Raw genomic sequence first — 20,019 nt, 5'->3', positions numbered from 1 at the left:
TTGAGGAAAAGCTCTGTGAAGCTTAAAAGTTTGTCCTCTCCACCAACAGAAGTTGGTCCAATAAAAGATATTACCTTACCCGCCTTGTCTCCCTCACTGATTCAGTAACATAGTCCCCAGGGAAGCTTTCTCCTAACCCCAGACATTTAGTGGATGTCTTTTACATTGTACATATTTATTCATGGTCACTAAAAAGTCTTATCTATAAGTTAACTTTTTCCAGTTGATTTTGTAGTATGCCTTTCAAGATTCTGCAAGGCCTCAGAACAGAGACATGGTATTTTTCAATTGACATAAGAGGTGGAATTGCAGCATTTATGGTTGTGCAAAGGCAAGCACTTATTTCACATGCTATCCTTTACAAATGGTCTAGTTTGCTAAATGACCACATTATTCTGCTGCATACTCACCCCAATTAGTGTAGGTCTGTGTGGATTCTAATTGGGCCTGACACGCGCCTGTTTAAAGAGATTCCCTGGGAATTAAAAGAGCTACTTCCATAGTTTGACTTGGCTGGTGATACGACACATGACATGATTTTGAGAATTTTCTGCACTTACCATGAAACAAATATGCCACAGGTATCAAGTGGGCTTTGTTTTGGGGCTGTAATCATATTACAAATTGAACATTTCCACATGTGCACACTGGCAAATGTAGCCCCAGCTATCTCATGAGTATCTGCCCTAGGGTACAGATGCTGGGGTCCTGACAAAGCATAATATAAATATAAATATATTTTCCACATTATGTTAACACATGCTAATAAAATTGAAGGATAAGGGCCTAAAAGAAGCAGCTGTTAAAAATTTTCATCAATCCCAGAAAATCAGCTTCTTAATTATTGATAATTTAGCATCAAAATGACCATTAACCCTCTTCCCCTGCCCCACCTTGCAAAGTTGGGGCCTCTTTTAGGACTTACAAGAGGGACTTTAAAGAAAAGTGTAGCATTTCATCACAGCTCTTTAGTCTTTCTGGAATTAATTAGGATTAAAATATAACAGGAAAAAGCAAGGCTCATTCTCAAGGTCTGATATTTCAGAACCCGTATCCAGTTTGGTACAATCAGATAGTAGTAGTAGTAAAACCAAGCCATATGAAAGCACTTCATATTTCTACAGCACCTTTCATCAGGAAGGATTCAAAAACACTTCCTGAACAGATTTATAAATTACACATATGAATAGCTATACTCACCACTGAAGTGCAGCCACTTTTGGGGTGAAATGCAACTGTTCACTTCCCGTTGCTGTAAGCTAATAAAGGACTGCATCTCTTCGTGAGCTGCCAGGGGCTACTCAGGATGTGCTTCTCCCAAATGGAATTTAGGCATGTACACTGGGGCTAATAACTCTTCTTGAGCGAGACGTTCAATGAGCTATTTAAAGAGTCAGAACTGTGTTTTTAGGCCTTATTAAACCTCTGCTTTGATTCAAATCTGTGTCTTGGGGAAATGGCAAAGTTGGATTCTTTGTAAGAAGAGGAAAACAAATATAATTGAGGAAAAAAGGATAACCAAACTTAGTTATTTTTGTTGTGGTCATGTAGGGTTTTTTCTTGCTTTAGTAAGTGACTCTGAATGGTAAAGGCTGAAGTGCTGCATCTGCCATCATCTTTTACACTGAAACTAAGGATCAACCAACATGGCCTTTGGAACCCATACACACTGGTGAGCAAACTGCGGCCCGTGGACCACATCCAGCCCGTGGTACCATCCTGCCCGGCCCTTAAGCGCCTGGCCAGGGAGGCTAGCCCCTGGCCCCTCCCCTGCTGTCCTCCCTCCCTGGCAGCCTCAGCTCACCATGCTGCCAGTCCTCTGGGCAGCAGGGCTGCAAGCTCCTGCCAGGCAGTGTGGCTGCGAGAGCTGCTGGCCTGCCCCAGTGCTCTAGACTGTGAGGCGGCATGGCTGGCTCTGGCTGGTCGGTGAGGCTCCCAGCTCTGGTGCTCTGAGCAGCATGGTAAGGGGATGTTGCGGGGGGGGGGGTGGATAATGGACAGAGGGTCCCGGGGGGCAATCAGATGACAGGGACCAGGGGACAGTTGGATAGGCGTGGGAGTCCCAGGGCGCCTGTCAGGAGGCAGCAGTATGGATAGGGATTGGGGCAGTCTGGGGAGCAGGGCGGTTTGATGGGGATGGTGTCCCGAGGGGGGCAGGTTAGGGCCGGGGGGATCCCAAGAGGGGAAGATCAGGGGACAAAGAGCAGGGGGTTGGATGGGTTGGGGGTTCTGAGGGGCAGCGTGAAGTGGGAGGGGGTGGATAGTGGGTTCAGGGGGCCATGCTGTTTGGGGAGGCACAGCCTTCCCCACCTGGCCCTCCACTCAGTTTTGGAACCCCGATGTGGCCCTTGGGCCAAAAAGTTTGCCCAAGCCTGCACCAAGCTTACAAAGAAATATCAGTGGGGTTGGGATGGCAAGAGCTTTTGGCCAGGCCTCATAATGCGTTTAAACAATGACTGGGGTCCTGGCAAGGGTATGTAGCCTCTGACATAGAGAAGGCTTTACCCACTTGGTCATGGCTGGGTTTGGCTTTACTTAATGACTTGTGCAGTGTCTCAGATATTCTTATAACAACTTTCCCTTCCACAAATGCTGTAACTGTGTCTGTTTTAAAATATAAAATACCTTTGTACACATAGGAACAAAGTGAAATACTGATTATACAGCTTGTCATGGTGGTAGTTGGCCATAGTCTCCAGTGGGGATGATAATGTCTTTTTTGTGGCAGTCTCTATCACACTGGACTCATTGGGTATAACATGAAAAATACCTAATAGCATCAGATGAAGGATCCAGAAGCCATACTTAAAGTTATCTTAGTAAAAGCCATCTTAGCAGAAAATAGACATTATGAACCCCCTTATTTAGACTTCCCTCCCCTTCTGGACAAAGACAACTGTTCCTTTCAGCATGCCCCAGTAAGACACAATGTAATATTTTTTTTATTTTTGTTTGGGGGGAGTAGACTAGTTTCTTCAAATGAGTAATTAAAATCAGCTTGCTCTTTCAAATTACCCTTTTAGGTACATGAACTTTGCTATTGGGGAGAAAGCAATGAACTTCAAGATCCTGGAAGGAAATAGGTATGAAGCTGGCTAGAACTATAAGGTCCATGTCTGTTGTCATTCATCTGTGTGTATTTCACTCAACATTCCCTGCTTATACTAATGATACCATAGGCACCAATGACTTCATCACTGTCCATGGGCTTTATTATAACACTGCTGCTGGGTCCATGTCAAATGACCTTTATGGCTTTTTTTAAAATAGTGTCCAACTAAAGCCATTAACACTTAGAAGAAAAGCCTTACCATTAAGTTTCTTTGAATAGGGGTAATAGACAAATTTGATGTAACACTGATGGCTCATCCATAAAACATAGATGGCCTTTTTGACATATATGGGTGGTGTTAAGTATTGCATGCTATGCTACCTGGTGTAAACAATTGTCTCTTCTAGTTAGCCCTTCACTAATATAGCCAAATTACGTCTGGCACTCCACTGAGCAATATGTATGGTACCTTCAATATACAGACGTAATGGCTAGATATTAACCACACATTAATGGTCAATAGAGACACATCAACAGGCCTTCTCTCTCTGGGGGCATCTGAAGGAAAGGTGCTATCTTACTCTGGGACATTAGTTGCAGGGAAAAAGTTATACGTCCCTAGAAGCATTATAAAGCAGTGGAATTGGCAGGGAATCACTCTTGAAAGGAACTGCCTTCTTCCTGTATTGGGGGTGGGGTGGGAGGAGGAAGATGGGGAAAAGTATTTGCAGTTACAGACAAAATTGAAATGAATTCAGATATTTAGTCTTCTTGCTCCTTTGATGGCAGTGAAAGAAACATAAATAGGTTCCTAAAGTGCATTCATATACACACATATTCCTAAAGTGAATTCAGGACATTTGTATGCACACCCATTTTTTTTTATGTGCAATCACATAACTGGGCAGCAGCTAGGATTGCCAGACATCCGGTTTTTGACAGGAACATCCAGTCGAAAGGGGAACATGGTGGCTCCACTAAAAAAGTCCTCCATGGCGGCTCTGCACAGCTCCCAGAACGTGTCGGGCATGTCCTTCTGGCTCCTAGGCAGGGAGCAGCCAAGGAGGGTTCGGGGTGCTGCCCACACACAGGTGCTGCCCCAAGCACCAGCTCCCACAAGCAAACTGTGGCCAATGGGAGCTGCGGGGGTGATGCCTGCATGAGGAGGGACAGCATGTAGAGCACCCAGCCACCCTTCCACCTTGGAGCCAGAGACCCATGTTGCAGTTTCCTGGGAGCTGCCTGATGTCAACACTGCCCGCACCCTGAACCACCTCCCCCCACTATGCCCAGCTCAGAACCCCCAACTTCCTCTTGGAGCCTACTCCTCCAACCTCTTTCCCCAGCTCTGAGCCTCCTCCCATATTCTGAAGGCCTCAGCGCCAGCCCAGAACCCTCTTCTGCACCCCCTACAAGCCCTCATCCCTGGCCCCACCCCAGAGCCCTCAGCCCCTGGCCAGAGCACCCTCCCATACCCTGAACCCACTAATTTATGACCCCCCCACCCTGAAGCCTGTATCCCTTCCTGCACCCTCAACCCCCTGCCTCACTGTGGTGCCCTTTCCCACACGCTGAACTCCTCAGCCCCAGCCCAGAGCCTGAAGCACCAGCCTGGAGCCCCATCGTGCATCCCAAAACCCTCATCCCCCACACCCTCCCTGTCAGAGGCACCCCCCCCGACCCCAGCCCAGTGAAAATGAGTGAGCGATGATGGTGGAGAGTGAGTGACCAGGGGGTGAGGTGGGGTGGGGGGAATTGAGGGCTTGTGGGGCAAGGCCTCAGAGAAGGGGCAGAGCCTCATGGAAGAGGTGGAGCTACAGTGTTCAGTTTTTCTGCAGTTAGAAAGCTGGCAATCTTAGCAGTAGCACCTTCATGTTTGGCTGCACAAATGGCTTTTTCCCCCAAACTAATACAATGTGGCATAATTCAGGACCCCTCTATGACAACATAGCCCTTTAGGTGCTAAAAGCACACCTGCCATCAAACTGCATTCAAGGTGCCCATGTTTGGCGTCCTAAGCATGGCATGATGGCAGAAAATGTATGAGGGTGGGTGCAGGGTGGGGGGGCTGACCCAATGGCCGAGGAAGGAAATAGACGGTCTCCTATTAGCTTCATTGGACTTCGGCTTGGGCCACATGTGAGCAGTTTGTGGCCATTGTGTTACGTGAAACAGTATCAATGCCGACCAGAATTGAGGTGTAGAATTACACAAGATAGGTAATGTAAGTAGTGGAACAATAAATACAGCCGTGCAAGCCTTAGGGCCTAATTTTTTTAAGGGTATTGTGCCACATCAGCTTGGGTGACCAGACAGCAAATGTGAAAAATCAGGTCAAGGGGTGGGTGTTAATAGGAGCCTACATAAGAAAAAGACCGCAAAATCGGGACTGTCCCTATAAAATCAGGACATCTGGTCACCCTAGCATCAGCTCCCATTATCTTGAGTTGGAATGGTGAGTGCTCAGCCCCTCTGCAAAACAAGCTTTTAAACAGAATGGATGCAATCCTTGTACCACTGAAGTCAAAGGGAGTTTTGTCTGTGGGTATGGCTACACAACAAAAAAGACCCACATCAGTGAGTCTCAGGCCAACAGACTTGGGCTTGTGCTGTGGGGTTAAAACTAGCAGTGTGAACACTTGGGTTTGTGCTGGAACCCAGGGTCTGAAACCCAGCAAGTTGGGAGGTTCTCAGAATCAGCCCAAGCCCAACATCTGACTCTGAGACTCACTGATTTTATTGTTGTTTTTTGCTATGTGAACATACGCTTAGACATCAGTGGCCGGTCTGTCATCCAAGCTCCCTAAGGCTATACTTACCCTCCACTGAACCTCTGTTGGTGGTACGGTTCTGATTCTCCAGGTCTGCTACCTGGTGTATTACTATATGTATAGAACTGGTAATGCCCTCTGTTTGCTCCTTCCATCTTAGTCCTGCTAAAGGAATGCCTTCATCTCAGTTCCCCTGCTAGCACTCCTTTGCTTTGTCCACCATATGGCATTCGCTCCCTGATAGCCCTAGCTGGAGTCTCTTAAACTTGTCTACTACTCTACAAGCTTGTTCAGAGGATGCATGGCCTTGAGCCTGATCCAGATGTGACTGCATTAACTAAAGCATTTAAATCTGCATTCTGGCCACTAACAACCCTCTTATTATGTGTCTTAATTATCTGTAAAGCACATTAAGATAACTGAAAGATACTATAGCAATTCCAGATTCTATTGTTATTATTATCCATGACCACTTGAGATACAGATCAGTCCTAACCCTTAAGTTACCAAGTGATAAATGGAATGACTCCACAAACAAAAGGAGAGTGAAAAAGATGCCTTCGGTTTTATAGTCCTTTATTTTTTTAGTTGATCCTCCCATAATAATGTTCTGAAATGCATAACAGTTACATTGTACAAAGCATTTAAAGAAAGTACCTCAACTTGCCGATTATTTCAAAATGAGATTATAAACAAAAGGAAATAAATCTGGTCCCTCACTAAAAGGCAAAAAAACAAAACAAAAATAACTGAATACAGTCCGTTATTTATTTATTTTTTTAACGTAAGTTGGAACACTTCATCTTACAAATAGGATTAACATGAACATAACATCACACAAGCTCGCAGACAACCAGCATAAAATATTGGGTACAGTTTTAATCAGAAGAATCATGCTTTCATGAAGAAATTATAACTGTTTATACAATTGAATCAATTTACTGTATTTAAAAAAAACTAATTCGCATCTATTAGTTATTTAGTTTCATTAAAAAGAAAAAAAATAGGAATGTCAGAAAATTTCGAACACTGTTTTGCACTCCAATATACACAGATCAGTTCACCTCACTTGTTTTGAAGTACATGGGTGCCTACATCATAAAGTAGTGGGGGACTGGAGCAGTGCTGTTTAACATAGGAACAGTGCTATTTTAATCAACAAACAAAACAAATAAATACATGGTACACACAACACAAAAAAAGAAATTAGAGGAAACAAAACAACACAGCGACATGATTGTCTAAATTTAAAATGTCATTACAATGATTTGGCAAACATTGAACTAGTGGTACTGTTGATGAAATGGTCCTTTGACAGAAGTAGCTGAATGACTTAAATGTCTTTGAGTGGTGAACATTCATAGTTTACAATATACACAAACCTCTTATGTATTGTCTCTCAAAGTTTTTTTTGTCTTTTCTTCTTTCTTTCTTTTTTTTTTCCCACAATGCAGGTAAGAAGAAAAAATTATGGAGAGGATGAAATATTCCGTTATTGGTTTCTAATATTAATGATGGATAGTGTGCATATGATAGAACTACGTTCTTTCTTTGAAGGGTTAAAATGCATAAAGCTTTAATGAAGAGGATTTGTACATAAAAGCAACTGTTCCCAATCCTGTGTCAAACTATCTTATACAAAAAGAAAAACAATTCAGTTTCTATTTTAAAGGAGTGCCCATGTGTATCAATGCAGTCTTAACCCATCTGCTCCCACCCTCTCATGCCGGGTGAATTGGAAGACATTTTTCCCGGCTGTGGTTTACATAATCCATTGAAACTTTTTTTAAGTCACATTGATGCTCCAAAAGTCAGCAGCTGCCTTTGCTGTGCAAAACAAAATATTGAGAATAATAGTTCTTTCTTTTTAAAATTATTCAGTTTAAGGTCATCAGACTTTAGATGAGTGACCCTGCAGATTTATAAGGCATTCTGCTCAGCAGTCTTTTAAATAGTCATATACGAAAGAGCCATGCTACTGGTTTGGACTTGGTCCCAATTCTTGGTAAGGGTTTCACAATGTCATACATGACTAATGGACTGGAATGGCACTGGATTCTGCAAGCAGCTCTTGCCATAACTGTGCCACATGTTGGGAGAATTGTGGGATGCAGAATGGAGGGAGTCCTTGTCAGAGAGAGAGAGCATCATAGCATATGCCTGAATGAGGAAACAAGAGAAAGAGAAAGTGGTAAACACTGCAGAATGCACTGCTTTGACATTAAACCATGTCACCTATATGAAAGCAGACCAAAATTTGATCCCAGAGACTATTTTGTATTCAGTGGAGGTCTAAATTGGATGTATGTACACAACATCTGTTAAGTAAGCTCTGCCAACCTTTCTTTGACATTTTGACCCACTAATAGTAATAATTCTTTACCCTCATCATCCAAGGCTGACAAAGAACTTTAAAAACATTCAGTATTAATTTCCTGGGTGGTTTCAAGACAGAACACAACGAAAGCCCCTTTTAATTGCTTCCAAATAACATTCAAAACTGGGATTGAAATATCAGCCTAGCTAAACGCTGCTGAACAGAGAAATGCCATGGCCTAGTGAGCAACATCAGTAGGAGGCGACAGTACACTCTGGCAACAGACCCATCCCTAGGGAAAGTTCACTAATTCTCTTGAGTGGTGCAGTCACACTAACTTGTGAAAATACATCTGGCCAAGTCCTCTCAGTTGTATTGGAGCACACCCACTGACTACGAGTGGATGACTCCAGCAGGCTGCACTGGTGTATCTGAGAGCAGAATCCCACTAATCACAGTGATGTAATCTCTGCATATGGTATACAGGAATACATTACACAGCAACATACTGTTTTTTTAAAAAATATTCCCGGTATACCTACATATCCTGGGACAGATCCTTAGGTTGATTACACACCACAAGAATATGCCCCCTCTTTAAAACATCTGATATCCCATTTACTCTGATAGTAACTACAGAATGGGAAAGCAAATTTTCAGGGCTTACTGTGGATCAGGAGCACAAACCTTTCTGCTGTGATTAGATGACTCTAGGTTTACCACACACCAGCAGGTCCATCTTTTGGAGTACTCGCAGGGACAAGGAGCGTAAGCGAATAAGAATTTACCTGGGTCTTGGATTTCCTGTACAATGGTTGCTTTAGATCCTCTGGCAGGTGCGAATTATTGAAAGCTGCCAGTTCAGCTTCCAGTATATTGATTTTTCTTCATTTTCCTCATTTGAGGCTATCTGTGAAGTGCCTATGTGATCCAAAGCAGAGAGTCCATCCTTAAGGTAATTTCATCCGCTTTATACCTATCAAAAACATTATGGAAGGTTGTGGGTTGTTGAATGTAATTAAAATCTTTGCATGCCTCCAAAAAGAGCCCTTCGTATAGGACTTACCAATATAAGGCTAGCTGCACACCAATTCTCATCTATTAGAGTCTGCTCTACAACTGCCTCAACACTTTTACTTCACACACAAAATCATAAGCATACGTTAATGTTCCGGTATGGGTCCGGCAGGTAAGGAGAACGGCAATGGGAACCATTGCACAAGTCACAGGCAGCCTAGTTAGGTGGTCCAGAACAGCGATATGCTACATGTTTAGATTACGTATCCACTCTGGCCATGACAAGCGCTCATAGCTCCGCTGTGCCAATTAATTTCTACTCTTAAAAGGAACCGATTGCCCAAAGGGGCATGAGGATAGTGGCTGGTTGTCAGCTAAAATACAGGTGCACCACTGACATTGCTATTTGGGGTTAGCTCATTAGGGCTGTTTCCTAGCATGCTTGCCAGAATTTGGTCCTTGGAATGCTTGCACTGTTTTTTTTTCCTTTTATTTCTTTTTTAACTTTATTTGACTGTACCATTTAAAATACTAGGAAGAAACCAACCTTCCAGGGGAAGCCTTGCAGTTCATTTCCAAAGTACTTGTTTCTTCGTAGTCATCCTCAGGGCTCCCTTCATTTAGGTTACTTGTAACTGGTTCCTTGACTGGCTTCCCTGCAATTTCACTTTCTTCGTCTTCCTCATCCATCACTGCTTCATCTTCTGCCTCTTCATCATCCAGCAAGTCTGAGTTCTGACTTGCCACCAATGCTTTCTCATCCTTAAAGTGGCTGCCATTCATTCTAAAAGAAAATAAAAATCAATCAATCAATGTATAATCAGGCTTATGAAATCATACCAAGTAGAGCTGAAAAAGACCTCTCCTGCTGCCAATGCAAAATGGTCCCTTCCAGCATGCTTTGTAGTGTTTTTACTCTTTAGCTTTGAATATCAAGGAATTATTGTTGTGAATTCTGTTTAAAAACAATGAAATATTATGGCCCAAACTGCATGGAATTCCACTCTTAGTTTTGGCAGCCCATCCCACTCCATTGTATACATAACCGTCAGGAGGTGTTTTCTGATGTTCTTTTTAATTTTTCCCATCCTTCATTTAATCATAGTAGTCCTACTTATACCAACTAGCCTTGGCACAATAACCTAATGAATTTTAATGGGAGCTATACAGGCTGAGAATCTGAATTTTTTAGAAATGGCCTCCAATAGTATGCTTACAATTCTGCAAAATCAAATGCAGGTGCAATATTTTCTACAATAAATTGTGCTCACAACTCCACTCATTAAGAAGCCCACTTATGTCACTGCACCCATAGATTATGCATGGCATCTGACTGGGTGCAACTGCAGATACAAATAATTGTGCCTGCAATTTTGCACCCACATTGAAGTCCAGGTGCAAAATTACACCCACAATTATGGGAGGCTGGATTGAAAGGTGGCCAAAAATAAGGGCTGATGGCAATAACAAAAAGGTTCCTTAATTTTCAATATCTAATGCAATGTTTTAAGCGAGAAGTGAAACCAATACTCTTATTTAAATAATAATTGTAGCAATACACATTTTGAAAATTCAGACCTATCATTAAACTGTCTTGTGCTTTCAGAGCAGGTTCGCTCTTTAGGGCCTGTTACAGCATATTCTACAAAGGGTGCTAAGTTCATGCTTACCTATAGACTTATACTCTGTAGCATGTTTGATTAAGGGGTTTTATCCTGTAGGATGCTGAGTAACTCTGGAAGTGCTCAACTTTTATTGACTTAAATGGGTGTTAAAGATGCTCAGCTCTGCCACAAAAATGTATACGTTGATACATGCTGAGCCATATATGCAGCTGGTGTAAACTGGCATAGCTCCATTGACGTCAGTGGAGCTATGTCAACCTATACTAACCTGTGTAGCTGGCCCAGTGTTTTTATGTAAGAAATAACACTGCACTGGTTGGCTCATTTATTGTTTTAATTGCATATGTGGCCCTTTGCCTTCCAGGAGTACAGCTATAAAAATGGAAACTTTGTTGTCTGCACAGAGCTCTCATATTCTCATATTGAGAATATATGTGACTTAAACCATGCTGCATGATACAGAATATACTGAGAATTTTAACACAGGAAGATGGCTCATGAAAACACATTAGATATTGATTTGTTTGGTTTATTGTTATAACATCTTTACTTTCTTAACTGAAAGCTTTAGCACACCAGAAGTTGCATGCCTGCTGGCTGCATTCCTCTAAGGTCACTGTGCTCCTGTATACGTGCAATGGGATTTAATCTATTTGCTGTCGCTTAATTTTTCCAGGAAATCATCATATGGCTAACTCCTTCAAAACCACACTGGGAATGATTCAGTAATTGTCCATGTCATGAATCATTGTCCCCACATAGTGGCCTTTATGGCATATAAAAAAAGTTGTTCCAGTTGTGCCCGCCAATGGGTCAATATCCCCCACATCTCATCATCTACACTGCAGTAACCATTATCAATCAATATCACTCATATCTGACACCCTATTAAAAAAATCAGAAAGTTATCTGTTTGCAACACAATGACAGAATCCCTGAGTTTGCACTGAGTCAAGATAGTTGAACTGCAAAGGAAATAGGGGATAATTATTCAAATAGCGTCAAAGTACAGATATCTTTAATATCTTTTATCTAAGTATGATGATGACATGTTTTGGACAGACATAAGAAATTATTAATCATGGCTCCAGCTGACAACTTGCTAGTTATGCTAAATCAGGACTGTTAGAAATGAAAGGGAAATGGACTAAAACCAAAGTAACAAAAGCCATATGATTAAGAAAACAGATTCACTAATTTTGCTTTCAAGTGCAGTAATTTGCCAAGGATAAAACATCCATCAAAAACAGTCTGAAGTCCTGAATTTAGAAAGGAAACACTGTATGACCCATCAACCTTTTCTCTTTACTGCCTTCCTATTGAGACATGTTGAGACCAGATGTGCAAAAACAAACAAACAAACTAAAACCCCAACAACCCTCATTGCCGGTCAAGATGGAATGAAATTTGAATATGCATGTAATAATTTAATCAGTTGCCTTTATGAATATTTGTCTTACATCTACTATTGTTGATTCCAGCATAAAGACAAATTAGAAATTGAAAAGGGGGAATGAACATATTCACTATCAGCAAACAATTTCTGATATTGATAATCTGATGCAAATTAACTGAAAGAGGCAGACAAAGGTGGAGCCTTTATACTACTTCATAGAGTGTATGGTTCATATACATGCTCAGTATGGTAGCCTTTAAAATTAGAAGCACACAAGCTCTCTCATGACCTTTATGCTTAGCCATATTTTTATAGTAGCTGAACATTCTTAGAAGTTATCTGTTCCTTATTTATAGTTCTTTATATTTAAGGAAAAATTAGATTTATATATGCACTTAAATCATACCCTGACAGAAAGAAAGTCTCATATGGCTAGAGTAGTGTGAACTACTTATTACTAGTAGTTGTACTACTGACTTCATGGTAGTGAGCACTTTACCTGGCAGTAAGTGTATGCAGGACTGGCCCCTTAGTAATGGCCTTGTATTTGTATTGAGGAACTAAATTTAACTTCTTCCACTTTGTTAATTGCCCATTTACCTTTAGATTACAATGTTCTTTCTAATCCTCTCCACACATGGCTGTTAATGTTGTAGGGTCTGTGATTTTCAGTGAATTCAAAATGGAGGCAATTTATAGTATGCTTAAGTGGACAGGAGAATTGGTGTATGGTAGCTTTAAATTGGGAAGCCCTCATAAAAATAGCACCCATTAAAAAGATTTCCTGATGCCTAGTATTTGCTGGACTCAGGGATTTTGCTGCATATCACCAGATGATGTGCTCTGGTCCGTATGTATACAACTAAAGTTGTGACATGCTGATTTGAACATACACCTTTGTTTCCAGGCTTTTGTTTATTCATGTAGGTTGGTATCAGCACAATTGTTTTGCTAAACTGATTATATGCCAATTGTGGCAGCAAGGATGCTAAAATCACTTCTGGTTCAACTCAGCTAACTTCCTTTTTACAGTATCCATAATACTCAAAATAGCAGTCATGGGAAATGAATTGGGAAAGGAATATAGACATCTTCAGGAGCTGTCTTACTACAGTGACATCTTACCTTTCTTCTGAATTTCTTGGGGATTGGTTATTATGGTTGCTGTTGCCGATGAAATTCCGAATTTCTGTGAAATAAGAATCCTCTTTGTCATCCAGAATTGCCCCCGTGCTTTCAAGTTCTGAGTGAGGTGAAGATGTTGCAGTACCTTCAAGAAGGTAAAATTGGGGAGAGGATTGGTCATTTGCTTTTTTCATCCATTTAATTCTTTACAAACTAATTTAAAAATAAAATTTTCATGTGCATCATTTTAGGACAGTTGCTAATACGAAACCCCTAAGACAGTTTTTATAATAGTAATCAAAATAGTCTGTGTGAGTGTATGTATTTCACATTTTGACTGACACTTTCAAACATTATTTAAACTTCATAACACCCAGTGAGGGAGGGAAGTATTATTAACTCCATTTTACAGATGGGTCAACTGAGACGCAGAGAAATTAAGGGCTAAATTTTGTTTGCATTGAAGTCTATGGCAAAACTCCCAGGGATTCCAAGATTTGGTCTTAAGTCAGTGGTTCTCAAACTAGGGCTGCCGCTTGTTCAGGGAAAGCCCCTGGCGGGCCGGGCTGGTTTGTTTACCTGCCACGTCCACAGGTTCGGCCGATCACGGCTCCCACTGGCCACAGTTCACCGCTCCAGGCCAACGGGGCTGTGGGAAGCGACGTGGGCCAAGGGATGTGCTGGTCACCCTTCCTGCAGCCCCCATTGGCCTGGAGCGGCAAACCGTGGCCAGTGGGAGCCGCGATTGGCCAAATCTGCAGTCGCGGCAGGTAAACAAACCGGCCTGGCCTGCCAGGGGCTTTCCCTGAACAAGTCGCAGCCCTAGTTTGAGAACCACTGTCTTAAGTGACATGCCCAGTATCATACAGTGAATCAGTGACAGACAGACAAGTTCTGTGCTGTAATCATTAGAAAAACAATGCTGGTTCCCATCTTCTCAGGGACACATCTTATTATGAACAGGGGTAATTTGCTTGTTTAAGCCTGCCAGTCTATCTGACTGCACAAGTGAGGCAGATACAAAGCCTTTAAATAAATGTTGGTGATAGGCTGTTACTCAGAACTGGTGGGCTTTAGCCCTGTCCCTTCCAGCCACTGTTTTTAGCTGAGTCCATTGCATATGTTTCCAAAAGGGCTGGAGGCTGAGGTCTAAGAAAGGAGTCTAGTAATTAGTCTAGTCTAGTCTAGTAATTTACTCATTATCAGATTCATATAAGAGGAGCAGCAGGGTCCAATTATCTGCATGGGGAATAGTTAGACATTGAATTTCAATGTAATTCATGGATAGTGGACATTTGGTAGAACTTTAAGTCTAAAGGGCAGCCACAAAAACAGCTTCCATACTGGGTGTTATTTCTCTGGTTTACATTCGTAGCAGTTGCCTTTACCAAAAATTTCAGTGTCTTTCTTTCCTGTCACCCTGTAGCATCAGTAATGTCAGTAAATAAACCTGCATGTTAGACCCGGAGTTTCGAATGGAACATAATCTTACCTCCTGGTTCTGGAGTATAGTTTTGAAAATGCACATCACTGATATAGTTACTGAGGTCTATAACTGGATAACACCCAGGAATATCAATGAGAGGCATCTATATGCATCAAGGAAAAGACAATCCCTGCATTTGATACATGTGTTTGATTATTTCTAGTTAGGTAGATAATGAACTAAAGAGACTGCAGATAGGCATTTTAAAAAAGTCTACAGATTTCTCAATCAAGTGTCATGCACTGTCTCACTATCCCCTTCCTCCCCTCACCCTAGTGCTACTTTCATGGCCCATGAAATCCTCAGATGTGGCTCTTTTGATTTTGTGGGGGACCTGGTCCAATTTGTGGTAGTGGGGACAGGAGCAGAGAGGCTCCACTTATTCTCAGCTGCTGGTGGTCTGAAAATTTTAGGGGATGCCAAGAATAACCTTGAAGGCACACCTCAGAATTCTAAGGCAAGGCCTTCTGCTGACAACAGTGTGATCATGGAGCTTGCATGAAAAATCATTTTGCAGGCCAAAAATACTATGGCTGGCTTGAAAAAAAACCAAAAAATTGCATTAAATTATAAAAAGAAAAAAATCTATGCATCTTGAAAATCACTGGGATTGGTGCTCCTAAATCATTTAGGTACTTTTGAAAAATCGCACTCCCCGTACCCAGAAGCTGAGAACCAATGGTGCATATTTCACAAAGCCGGTGTTGAAAATGAGCAGGAAGTACTTGTATATTAACCCTGGATAGCTCCCTGGTGCCATGAAAAGGGGAAATGGTTACATACCAGACATGTTCCCATTCTCATGCTTTTTTAAATGTCTGTCTAGATTGGTTTGTTGCCCAAAACACCTGTCACATAAGTGACATTTGAATGGCTTCTCCTTATTGTGGATGTTACGGACGTGCCTCTGCAGGTTAGAAGATATGCTAAAAGATCGGTCACAGTATTTGCATCTAAAAATAAACGAGAGGAAAAGAAATTGTTTATTAGTAACTGGAATAATAATCAAAATAAAGGGTAAAAAGCATTTCACAAAATGATTGTTCAAAACACACTTCAGACCCTAAATTCTCCTAAATTCTCTCCTTTTGTCTTCTTTTCTGGATTTGCTGATAACTATTGACTTGATCCCACTTCAATTGCAGTCAAAGGCAAAGCTCTCATTGACCTAAATGGTACAGGGTGGCACCCGAGGGGCCCAATTCTCTGCTTCTTCACAGAGCTTTCAGGCTGGTGGAACTCCACTGACTTGTGACCTACAGGTGCAATTCAGCGAAGTGCTGAGTAGCCTTAACATACACTGTAGCTAAAAGGAATTGTGGTTGAGCTTGCTTAGCGCCTCACTTTAGGAAGAAGCATAATATTTCAGATTTAATTGCATCAAATTAGTTAGCATAATTGATTTCCATGTATTTAAAAGTATTGCCTGCAAAGTTGAGGAGTTTGAAAAACAGTAGTGCATAATGCTATTGTTTCATGTGCTGCCAATACAATACAATTAAACACTTTTGGAAAAAACATGAAATAAATTCCAATACTTAAATAAGGTAAAACAGGCCATTTTGCCTCTGCAAAATTATCCTGTATGATTCCATCTTTTTTTGAGGAATTAGTTTGCTCAGTTGCTAATCCCAAAGGAAATTCAGTTATCTTCCAAAAACCAGCAATAAACAATCCAGATCTTTAAGACCGTGCCAATGTGGGTAGTTTAGTCTATCACTCTGGTACCAGAGGCATCAATTTTCCTACTCTGTAGTGATTTGGAGTCCCTAAAGCCTTCACTGCATTGCTTTTTAAGCCATTACTAAGACATACTCTAACTGTTCCAAATTCTCTTTCTGGCAACTAGCCAATAGTCTTCATCACCCTCATTTTTCAATCGTCTACTTTTCCTGTGCTTCAAAACATGTCCATTACACTCTGAACAGCGTCAGTTTTTCAGTGCAGAAATTGTCCATTATGCTTCTAATTGTTTCTGGCTTTTATGTGGTAGACAAGCATAACATGCTTCAAGATGCAGCTTCAGTCATGAATAAAATTAGATGCAAATCCCATTTCCCAAAAAGACTCCAGGAAGAAAAATTCATCACAAACAATGAGGTTTTTCAGCTCTTTACAGGTTCTTAAGTGCACAAATTTGTGTGTTTGTTTTATTGGAACATGACTTGGCTTCCTTCCAACTGATTTTCAATGAATATTTCATTTTCAATAAACTAACGCTTCAATTCTCATTTCTACATATGCATAACTATCATGAAAAGAAAAGGAATACTTGTGGCACCTTAGAGACTAACAAATTTATTTGAGCATAAGCTTGTATGAGCATGAGCATCCGATGAAGTGAGCTGTAGCTCACGAAAGCTTATGCTCAAATAAATTTGTTAATCTCTAAGGTGCCACAAGTACTCCTTTTCTTTTTGCAAATACAGACTAACACAGCTGCTACTCTGAAACCTATAATTGTCATGGATATTAATAGCAGATACACATGCTTGTCAACAAGGGAGTAAAGCCAACTATGTTTCTGGTAACTATACATAATTCAGAAAGAATTCAAATTAGACAGGAAGTAAATTTATATAACAATATCTTTCGAACTGTTTTTTGTTTTAAATCACATAATCTAAGGAGCACCTGAATTAAGTATAAACACTACAAATAATACTGCTGTGTTTTTCGGCTGGGATTTACAGAAGTGCCCAAGTGATTTAGGAGTATGACTTCCATTGAAAATCAATGGGACTTATGCGCCTCCCCCACTTAAGCATTTTTGAACTACCTATCCTCAAATGTCAGTCACGTGCAGTGGGTGAGATTCTGTTACCACTGACATCAATGGGATCAGAGTTAGACCGACCTACCTGTTATGTATCTAAATAGGTACATCTACTAAGGGCCTGAACCTGAGATGCGGGGCACCTGCTGAAGTCAAGGGGAAGTCAGCACCAATCCAGATCAGGTCCATCCATATAAGATCTTTGGAATGTATTTATTATGGATGAATTCTGAAATAATCATATCATCTTACATTTACTACCGCACTTTTTATTCTGCAAGATCCCAAAGCAATTACAAAATTTGAATGTGGGATACAGGAATCTTCTTACTCACAACTGAGATGCTACTACCTCTGGGGTGGAACATGGAATGCTTTTGGTTTGTCTAGACCAGGTGCTGTTTGTTTTAAAAACTGTTTAACTAATGAGTTTTAAAAAAACCCCAAAAAAAAAAAAAAAAACAAATCCTCTATGTTAGCCAGGTATGTATGTGTATTTTAATATGTGTTTGCTAGTCAAGGTGATCCCACTCTCTGTTGCAGTAGTTACCACAGGTTTCTGCAGTCTTTAAGTCGGGCCTAAGCCAGCGTATCTGTGCAGCAGTCACTGATCATTCCTGAGACTACCTATACCTCACCATGAGATCCCTCTTAGAATTGCCTAAAAATATGGCTCTTGTCATACTCAAGGGGTCGTACAGCCCCTCTTCATGGATTCTCCAGTGCTTGTCCCTTCCCATACAGTTCTACATTATTTGGGGCCTGCCATGCAAAGGGATGTGGAGGAGGATTTTGACCAGAGTTTGTAAGTGCTTTGAAAAAAAATGCAATATATATAATTGCAGCAATAACTTCCCCCATCCTCCATCCTGTACACATACAACCTTTAGAAGGCTATAAGTGTAAATATCACATAGTTTTTCATTGGAATTTTATGGGCATCCTGCAATACAACTGTAGTTAAATATAATCTTGATTCTCAAGGAAGAACGAAAAGCTTATGAAAAGTTTAATTGGACCAACAGTACAGCTGGTAAGGAGCAAACTAATGTCACCTCCCTACCCTCAAGTTAGGCCAGGTACATTAGAAGGGCCTTTGTCTTCCACTAACACACCAAGCATATAGCACATTGCTGAAGGCAGCGCACGAGGCTGGATTGCTTACTGGTAGTGCTCTGTAGTTACAACAGCCAGTTTCTTCTCTGGATAAGAGATCCTATTTCTGTGCATTAAGGCAAGTGGGAGAGTCTCTGCAGTCAGAAATAAGGTCTATCATATTGTCAAAGAATTTTCAAGAACTTCATGTCTTCAAGTCCCTACCCCACACCCTGCTTGTAACATCTACCAAAAAGGAGCTGAGCTTTGAGACTTTCATCAAGAAGTGGTGTTATAATGGAGGTAAATATCCTTCCTCAACCCTACCTTGTGAGTAAACATGCCCATATAGAGTTGGGAGCCAAGGTAGCTTTAAATTAGCCCACTGCCTCACAGACCCTTAAAATTAGTGGAGTGTCATTGCATACATAGGAAGGAGAGGGAATATCAAATTTCCTAATTCTGCACACACCAACCAGCAAATAATACTATGAACAAAATTAAAAACATTTCCTAATAATGATACTCAGAACCCCAAAGTGTTTTACAGACTAATTTATCCTTACCACACCTCTGTGAAGGAGGCAAGTACTATTGTACCTATTTTTCAGATTGGGAAACTGAGGCACAGAGATGGTTAGGGCTGAGATTTTCAAGTCGCCTTGATACACAGTTCCCATTGAAATTAATAGAAGATGTCTAAATCTTCAAGACAGCTTTGAAAAGCTCTCCCTAAGGGTATATCTACACTTGTGATAAAAAGCCCGTAGTACTGAGTGTCAGAGACTGGGTCAGCTGACGTGCGGTTACAGGGCTCAAGTTACAGGGTGAGAAAATTTCAGTGGAGACTGTACCACCGACTCATGGGCTCAGAGGGCTCATAGCCTGAATGCCTATGCTGCAATTCTATAGCCCAGCAGCCCAAGCCCTGCAATCCCAAGTCAGCTGACTAGACTCTGTGACTCACTGCCATGTGTTTTTTATTTCAGTGTAGACATGTCCTAAGTGTCTTTCCCAAAGGGACTGAAGGCCTGATCCAAAACCTACTGAAGTCAACGGAAAGAATCCTATTGATTTCAATGAGCCCGTAATGAGTCAATGCCAGAACTGGGGACAAAACACAATATTGAACTCCCATTCCCCTGCTGTAAACACTAGGCCATGCTCATGCCCACAAACACATTTTATTATACCTGTAAGGCTGCTCTCCAGTGTGCGTCCTCAGGTGACGTGTTAAGTTAGCCGATCTTGGGAAAATCTTGCCACAGTATCTATGATTAGAAAACAGTTTCTATGACAAAGTCATCGCAGTTGACATTATTTCACTGTGAACTGCATAATGCACCGGATGCATAGCCA

General features: G+C 41.3%; 1 protein-coding gene across 9 annotated transcripts in view; it reads right to left on the bottom strand.

Moving 5' to 3' along the window:
* Positions 1–6,382: 6,382 nt before the first annotated feature.
* Positions 6,383–20,019, bottom strand: part of MECOM (MDS1 and EVI1 complex locus) — a 450,691-nt gene continuing 437,054 nt past the window's right edge. For all 9 annotated transcript variants that reach the window (XM_043492336.1, XM_043492335.1, XM_043492330.1 and 6 more), the window contains 6 exons: positions 19,854–19,931; positions 15,573–15,742; positions 13,304–13,448; positions 9,705–9,941; positions 8,929–9,116; positions 6,383–7,983 (listed from right to left, as the gene is read on the bottom strand). In XM_043492336.1, the coding sequence (XP_043348271.1) occupies positions 9,062–9,116; positions 9,705–9,941; positions 13,304–13,448; positions 15,573–15,742; positions 19,854–19,931 (685 nt within the window). In that variant the 3' untranslated portion in view covers positions 6,383–7,983; positions 8,929–9,061. The remainder of the gene's footprint in view (positions 7,984–8,928; positions 9,117–9,704; positions 9,942–13,303; positions 13,449–15,572; positions 15,743–19,853; positions 19,932–20,019) is intronic.

Source organism: Dermochelys coriacea, chromosome 9, assembly GCF_009764565.3.
Source record: "Dermochelys coriacea isolate rDerCor1 chromosome 9, rDerCor1.pri.v4, whole genome shotgun sequence".
NCBI lineage: Eukaryota > Metazoa > Chordata > Testudines > Dermochelyidae > Dermochelys > Dermochelys coriacea.
The sequence above is the reverse complement of the archived record's forward strand: the minus strand, read 5'-3'. Positions and strand labels throughout refer to the sequence as shown.